This window comes from Pundamilia nyererei, unplaced genomic scaffold (genome assembly GCF_000239375.1).
Source record: "Pundamilia nyererei isolate P.nyererei 1_Seehausen unplaced genomic scaffold, PunNye1.0 scaffold00338, whole genome shotgun sequence".
Classification (NCBI taxonomy): Eukaryota; Metazoa; Chordata; class Actinopteri; order Cichliformes; family Cichlidae; genus Pundamilia; species Pundamilia nyererei.
This window is the reverse complement of record NW_005187739.1, coordinates 381,008-389,545: the sequence shown is the minus strand read 5'-3', so window position 1 is coordinate 389,545 and position 8,538 is coordinate 381,008. Positions and strand designations below refer to the sequence as shown.

The window sequence follows — 8,538 nt, the reverse complement described above, 5'->3', positions numbered from 1 at the left end:
GAACATTTTTCCTCATAATAATAAGGAAACTGTAATGAAATGTCATTTAGTGTCTTTAAGTAATTATGTCAGACAGTTAGATTCATGAAAATGTTTATTTATCACATGTGCAAAAATGTCCAAATATTCAAAAATGTTATATTGAATTTACATGAAATAAAAGGACAATGTACAAACCTATATCATTTCGTACAAAGAAGCTTTCGTTGGCAATACAAATTCCGATTTTTACTGAATGCAGTTCTACTGAGGACGTCCTCTTCCTTGTCCGCTCAGGCTGTTTTATGTTGTGCAGGGATTTTTTTCCTAGTAAGTAATCTGGGAGTCGGACTGGCGAGGCGCTGTCTTTTCTAGTACTCGTGCTGGCTTAACAACAGCTCTTTAAGCTCCCATCTGGTTCCTCCTGAGCACTCTTTGCTGTTCAGTGTGATTTCGAGTCTTCACTTTGGAGCCAAACGTTGACGACCCACCACAGCGCCGTGGCTGAATCTTATACTCGCAACATTTTTTCTTAAGTGCCAGTATCACACGACAAACAAGCTGTAGAAACGTACATATTAACAATTGCCATCATGGTGGATTGTGGTACACCTTTCACTTCATTTATGTATGTACAACAACATGGGGAAAGAGTGTCTTGCTAGCTTTCTAATGCCAGTGCACATGAGTTTATGACGTGAACTTGGATTTATCTTCCTTGTATTTTGATCAGTCTTATTTTACACTGGGTTTAATGCATTCTTGCTCTGCAGATAAAAGTGTAACAACTCTATTTTTGGCACATGTGCATAATTAAAACTCAAAACTAAAGAATAAAATTGCCCATTGTCATTTCTTTTGGTGAGCCAATCCCATGTACACCAATCTGCTGCTATAAGAAATACCGATCGACTCATCGTCACCCAACATGGAAAGGACTGTTTGTCAAAATGAGAACAAAGTGTATGTTGGTGTAGTTCAAGTGTTCAACACACTGAAATCTCCACGATGAAGCAAAAAGCCAGAGGTGTACTCGAGATGACAGCACAGCTTTGACTCGATCGAGGTCACACACTTGAAGTTGTGCTACAATATGTACTTCTGTCTATCTAGCATTTGATTGGCTCGTGGTATACACAAAGACATACCACAGAAGTCATTAAAAAGACAGATTTGGGACATGACCAGATTGTTTTTGGGGTCTTTTTATGCATTTTATTGACATTAATTTTAAAAAAGCAATTACCAGCGACCGTTCTTTGTTTTGGGACTGAAAAGCACTCGTGTCTCTCAGACTAAACAGGGCAGCTGTTAACTTCTGTTTATTTAATTTTCTTTGTCCTCCTGCTAAGTGTTTTTCTGCTAATGCTACCTTGATAGGACAAGACACTGACAACCGTAACACTTTCTGTACCCGTAGCGATGCCTCTGACATACCTCAAGTGTCATTGAAACCAATGATTTGCATTTGAGTGTGACCGAACCGCCCCACTCCACCTGATCACTGGCTTATAGCACATCTGACTAAGTAAAGAGCAGGTCTGTCACTGTTTGCCACCTACAGCATTGGATGGAATATTGATTCAGTATGAACACGTGAGTGTAAAGGATATTGGTTTTCAGTTTGCCTGCAACATGACTGTAGTTCATTAGCATTGCTTGGCACTGACACCCCACAGTGGGATTCTGGAAACCTTCATATGAGAAAACTGATGTCTCCAGTGACTGACATTAGCTGTCAGTCCAGTTACTCCCTGTGCTACTCAGCCCAACTTGGTACTGATAAGCCTGCTCCCGGATGGATATTGTACCCTGTGCTGAATAGCTGGAGAAATCTCGGTGAGGTAGGAGTGGCGATCCTGGTTTCCTGTGGTACAGAGGTGGATGACCTGAACTATCTCTGGATCCCGGGAAAGATGGAGAGCTTGATGAAGAAGAGGTTGAAGGTGGTATCACAGGCAGACCTCGCTGGACTGCGGCCGAGTTGTAGACGCCCAAGTCAGCTTGTGGTCGTGACACCACCGATGATGCCGGGTGTGGCACCACAGGCGCGACCGTGGCTGAGTTGGTGAAGTGAGCAGTAAAAGGCTGGTAGGGTACGCCTTCCATGCCGTAGCGAGGGTACGGCTGCACTGTAGCCCACATATTACAATTAATTGAAGGAGAGTTGGTTAGGTCATCTGCGTCTGCCGCCCCGGATCCAGACTCTGTTTCCATACCGCCATACATACACGCCTCTCTAGAAGTGATTGCCTCAGTGCGATATGGATGAGAGAGTAAGGGTGATTCGTAAGAAGGAGGCGACCGAAAGTAATGCTCATCTGAGACTGCAGTTGATGTCTCCAGGTATGACCGTTTACATCCGAGCTCCAAGTGTCGCCCGTTATCTGTAACGTTGTTACAAAGAAAACTGCAGTTAATGGCAATTGCAGCCAATGGCGTCTGTGATGTTGCACACTTATCAGCGGAACATACCTCTGTGTTTGAAGCAGTGATAAAGAAGATTGGGATCTCTGCTTTGTGGGAAGTGAGTAGAAATGGGATCTTGGGAGTCTGGGTTAGACAAAGGAACCCCAGTATCATACTGGTAAGAGGACAGTACTTGAGGATGCCCCGCGAGAACTCCTGCTCCAAGTTTCCCCGCTAGGTGACTGTGCGTTGAAATGAGCCTTTGGCGAACCATGCTCTTTGAAATCACAGGATACTCTTTCCTGTAGGTGAGTAGAAGTGATAGAGTAGAAGTATATTTAGTTTGCCGTGTATACATACCCTCACTGACAGTTATAGTGTCCTAAATGGATTTATGAGATCAGCTTTACTTTCCTGGTTCCTTTTTCTGTAAACATACCCTTGAAGTCTTGAGACACGCAGATCTCCTTCTTCACTGCCTCGGAATCCTTTAGCAAATGGATTGTTTTCTATTTTCAGCTGAGTGATCTAGGAAAATGAGACCTTAATAAAGCTGTTATTCTGAAAAAGTCCCTGCTGATACTGGGCAAGAGCTTTTATAGTTACATTTCCATTTCATCAGTCTATAACTGTGAGCTCTGACCAAAACGGTCTGACTCTACCCTTTAAAAGCAAAAAGACTTCACATTATGTCTTCATACTTTAATTAGAATTAATTAATTGATAAAATGATTAATAATTCTAATCAATTTGTCTTAAAAACTCCCTGGAAAGCAAAATGCTGAAGCAAGAGTAGTGACAGGCAGGGCTGGACTGGCCATCGGGCATTTGCCCGGTGGGCCGCTCGTGATTTTTCATTTTTATGGGCCGATGGGGTTTTATTTCTTTTCTTTTTTTAACAGTATAGATGAATGGTGGTGGATTGGCCAGTTGGTCATGATCGACTCTGGGCTGGACAATTACAGCCGAGGAGGTCAAAGGAAAACAAAGGAACGCGATTTGTCCCGTACTACTTCAGCTAGAAAGTTGATCGGCTGATCGGCTTTTTTCTCTGCGCCGGAAAGAGGAAACCAGCACAGGTCACGCTAAACAACAGCAGCACGTTTAAGCTTGATCAGCTGTTGTTAGAATTTATTTAATATTAATTTCTAGCAACAGCTGATGTTTGCTGGAGCCACAGCTGTAAAGCTGCTGGTCATGATGTCGGTTTGTATATGTGGTGAGAGGGAAACATGAAGATGAAACCAGGAGATGTCCTTACTGAATCATCAGAGCTGTGATGGAGAAACAGGTTTACCTTTTAGGTGACATGGATGAGTTGAAGTTATGAACTGTTTCTGAGAGACAAATAACACCAGGATCCTTTTCTAAGTAGCTGACAGCTGGTAACTGTGCAGGGGCGGGTCTAGCAAAGTGTTGCCAGGGGGGGCATGTAGGGCATTAACAGGGAAAGGGGGGCACAAAGAAATACTTTTCTTTCTTATTCTCATTTAAAATGTCTCACTTTTATTAAATAATCATCTTACAACCAAAGTTTTCATCTGATGTAAAATGTATAGAAGTCCATTATTGTGTTCAGTAAATATTAAGTCTAATATACCCTAGTAAGTTATAGTATTCTTCCCTTTGGGAAGGTACCATCTGTGCAGTTTGCAATTCTGTTGAAGAAAGATGTTGAATCTATTTAATTACTGGAGAAAAATAATAGATTTCTGTGCATTTGTTTGATACATGCATTAAATTTAAATCGGTTTTGTCAATTAAGCATCTTGAGGCAGAGGGTGGGGGAGTGGTTCCCTACTTTTCTTTCTTTTCTTTTTTTGCTGGGAGTATTAGTGAGGTATATGTAATTATAAATTAGGTTGTTTTTTTATTTTTGCTAAGTACTGTTTAGAATACCAGAATAGGGAGGATGGTGTAGGTTTAAGTTTATTATAAAGGCTTTATGGCTTTTCCTATAATACCTGGTGGGCCGGTCACTAGTCAAAATGCCCGGGCTGATTTTTTGTCCCAGGTGACAGGGACTAGACAGAGATAACATATTTCTCCCATATTGGCTTCTCTTCACTGGCTAAATTCTTCTCATCACGTATAAGGTCTTGAATGATCAGGTCTCATCTTATCTGAAAACCTCATAGTATCTTATAATTATAATAGTTGGAGCACTCTCAGACTGCTGATTTACTCGTGGTTGCTGGTGCATTTAGAGGTGTGTTCACACCTTGCTCCATACTCTACACCCCTCTGGTACTGTAGCTGTAAACAAACATTGCTTAGCACAGCAACTATCTGGCATTTTGGCTAAATTAAACTCAAAGAAGTTCAGGGAAAGCTGGATGGCAGTGATGTTTTGCCCTCCAGGTGGGTGTGTCCCCACAGATAGGTCTAGGCCGTTGGGAGTTCCCAATGATGGACTGAGTCTTTTTCATTCACTGTGGGTTCAGACACCACTTTGGATTAAATGATTAGTTATTATTCATCTCTGGCTCTCTTCCACAGTGTATTACCCCCCCAGTCTGATTTTACAGACGACTCCTTCCTTCGTCCTGTTCTTCTCACTGTCACCAAAAGAGTTTTAAAAATATGATCTTCTCAAACTATAAAGACAAGGAAAATATTTAAATTAAGTGTCTCTATTTAAAAAGAAATCATGATGTGATATTATAGTATATAGTATACCAGAAATCTGTTCACTATTTTTATTACAAATTATATCAGTAAGGAAGCTGACTAAATATTAACTGATAATTTGTGGCAAAGGGGTGGGATTAAATAAGTGTGTACAGAACGGCAGCTACATTGAAATGTATTGATTTTTTTGTATAGTATTTTATTTCTCTCTTATTTCCTTTCTAAGTGTATATTGTTTACATGTCTGAGCTAAAAATGACCAAAAAGGACCAAAGTGCTTAAAGGATGTTGATAATTGTCGGGGTTATCTCTGTAGTATTGTTGTTCTTTGCCTTCCAACATAAAGTGCCTTGAGGCAATGTCTGTGGTGATTTGGTGTTATCTAAATACAGCTGATAAATGGAAAATTCAGTCACTATTCCTGTCAAGGTTATTCCTAGTGCTTCTGCAGTACTTCCATACTTCCTTCCTCTTGAAAATCACTTCCCGGGAATCCTGTTCTGACCACTTGCACCAATGTACAGTGAACATGTGCTACAGTTAAGGCTGGTGGTCCTGCTGATGTACTGCATTGAGACTCTTGATGTTTGCTCTTAGGGTTTTAGAAAGAGAACAGCAGTGAAGACCTTCGACATGAAAGTCAGCTCAGTTTGTCACAGAAGTCGTTTGGTGTGTTAACCAATTTTATCTCCACAGAGAAACTGGAAGTTGCCTGAACAAGATTTGGGGAGTGATCTAAAAATAGGAGGAAGCATGAAAACAGCTTTAATTATTTATTATTGGTATTACCTTTATTTAACCAGGAAGTCCCACTGAGATAGACATAGAAACTAAAAACATGAAGTTGCGTGGTTATGGTTGCTTTTTGTTTGATTTTTGCTTTATGTGGTCAGGGTTATGGTGCTTTTCTTCACATTTAGATAAAACACTTAATACCCTTTGAGCACTTAAGACTATTCTAAACCAAATGCTAATTATTATAGCATACATCCGAGACATACCTTGTGGTTTTGATAAGAGGTTACGGAGATGAAGGCTGTCTCGTGAAAGACATGGGTGCAGTAAGCAGTGTTCTTTGATCCAAAGGCATTGTTCTCATCAGCTTTGACTATGTGTAGCCTGGGCTGGTACTTGTGCATGGAGTTCAAGATGATCTAGCAAGAAAAAGGAAGGCATTTATTTTCAAAATTACTGAGCATACCTGATGTGAATGGTGACTAGAGGACACACACATCAATCAGCTACAGTACAGCATTAAAACCACAGACTCCACATCATACCACAGAAACGTCTCAAAACAGTTCAACACAACTAAGCCAGTGACCCAGCTTTCAAACTTCCTAGATGATCCAGTCGAGCATTTGTGAAGTATGGACAACAAACTGGATTCATGGAGATCCCACTCTGCAACTCACAAGACAAAACGATGCAATATCCCTGTGCACAGTGCTTTTGGTGGGCTAAAGGATGAATCCATGTAGATCAACTCAGCTTGTTTGTAAAGCTACAGGCTGAACTTAAAGAATGAATCAACATAAAAATGTTTTTAGTCTGTGATAACCAGGCTTTAAAATTGACCATGTAGAATCTTCAGTTAATTAGCAATTAAAGGTGATACATGCAAATTAATGCATATTACTCTTGAACAATTAATAATTTCCAGTGACAGCATGACAGCTTCCACTGCCCACCCTCAACACATCAACTTGTCCTTATCCCTGTGTGCGTAAAATAAAGTGGTGTTTGCTGTATTTCATCATCTTGCTAGCGCTGCATAAGAGAAAGAAGCAGAAGTTATTTCATTTTAAAAGCAGAAACTTATAAAAGAGGGCAGTAATTTCAAATAATTATCAGCAAATATACAAAGCGTTCCTCTGCAGTTTGTCACAAATATGGCTGTTAGCTAATGTGTGGTTGCTATATTTCCCAGAAAGATAAAAAATGTTACTGTCATAATAAGAGATGGAGAAAGAAATACCAAAGAGAGGACAGGAGGAAGCTAAGAGAGTAACGTTTAAATCTTAAATATAATTTCCTTATTAATTTTAGAGTTTATAAATCAGATGTTTTGCTTAAATATGTTTTGGTGAAACAAAATGAAAAACGAACACACTGATTTGTGTTGCTGAAAATAAGAAAACATAACACTGTACCCGGGGTTTAGTTAAAGTTTAGTGGAGGCTAAAACGGTGGGTTTGCAGTACTGTGGGGAAAATCTGCAGTAATGCAGTATGTTGAAGTGATACAGAGCAGGTTGTGGTATTCATGGTCGATGATTAGATTCTGAATTCTTCCTTTTATATTAGCTTCATAGTGTCAGAGGCTGAAAATCTGAGGTAATCCAGAGCAGCAGCACATGTCAACTGATTTTGGAGCTCAGAAAAAGTTATTATGTGACTTGTTTTTGAGCAATGGAAAATAATAAAATTGATAATATATATTTATGATTAACCACATTTTTTAAGTTCAGTGAAGTTTAGTTTCACTGGCCACAATCAGGCTCGATTACTGCCAGACCTGTTAAACCAGTAGATAGACGAGTCTGACAAAGCGAAGGAGGCTTGTGCCTCAATCTAAGGGAACAGCTGAGAAGACAAGGTCACTGACATCTGTCAGCCTGAACAGAGTCACAGAGTCATTTCCAAGGCTTTGGGATTCCAGCAAATCACAGTGAGAATCATTTCTCCACACATGGAGAAAACTGGAAGTGCTGGTGAACCTTTCCATGAGTGGCTGGCCTGCCATGGGCACATCTAAAGAACTGCAAGCCTCACTCGCCTCAGTTATGGTCAGAGTTTATGATTCAACAGTAAGAAAGAGACTGGACAGAAAGGGTGTCCATGGTAGAGTTCAAAGGAGAAAACCACTGCTGACCAAAAAGAACATCAAAGCTCATCTCACATCTGCCAAAAAACATCTTGATGATCCCCGAAAATATTCTGTGGACTTAAATCCATTTGAGATACTTTGGTATAATCTTAAACACACTGTTCATGCTTGAAACGCTACAAGTGTAGTTGAATTAAAACAATTCTGCAAAGCAGAACCACACATTCATCTGAAAGACTCATTGCAGTTCTTGCTGCCAAGGGTGGCACAACCAGTTATTAGGTTTTTCAAAATGGGCCAGGAAGGTTTGACTAACTCGTTTCCCTTTATACATTAAATCATCACAACTGCATTTTGTATTTGCTCAGCTCCCCCTATTAAAAAACGTTTGATGATTTGAAACATTTAAATGTGACAAATATGCAAAAAAGTAAGAAATCGAGCAGGGGAAAATACTTTATCACTGCACTGGAAGATTACCAATAATCTTAGTGTTATGGTAAATGAACTGGAATGTATGCAGCGCCTTTCTAATCATGTTAATCTAGTTTTAACAACAGGTAGAACTTATCTCACAGCATGAACACTGACACCAAATAATCATAATTACTGTTTTTGCTGCAGATGGTCTCCGTGCCACTGACACTGTGTGTCTGTGTGTGTGTGTGTGTGTGTGTGTGTGTGTGTGTG

At 40.1% G+C, this 8,538-nt stretch overlaps 1 protein-coding gene across 1 annotated transcript in view; it reads right to left on the bottom strand.

Annotated features, from left to right (window-relative positions):
• Positions 1-214: 214 nt before the first annotated feature.
• tbx4 (T-box transcription factor 4) overlaps positions 215-8,538 on the bottom strand; it is a 31,225-nt gene continuing 22,901 nt past the window's right edge. Inside the window, exons 6-9 of the mRNA XM_005752012.1 lie at positions 6,021-6,173; positions 2,828-2,916; positions 2,455-2,690; positions 215-2,366 (exon numbers count right to left, since the gene is read on the bottom strand). Coding sequence (XP_005752069.1) covers positions 1,711-2,366; positions 2,455-2,690; positions 2,828-2,916; positions 6,021-6,173 — 1,134 coding nt within the window. The 3' untranslated portion in view covers positions 215-1,710. The remainder of the gene's footprint in view (positions 2,367-2,454; positions 2,691-2,827; positions 2,917-6,020; positions 6,174-8,538) is intronic.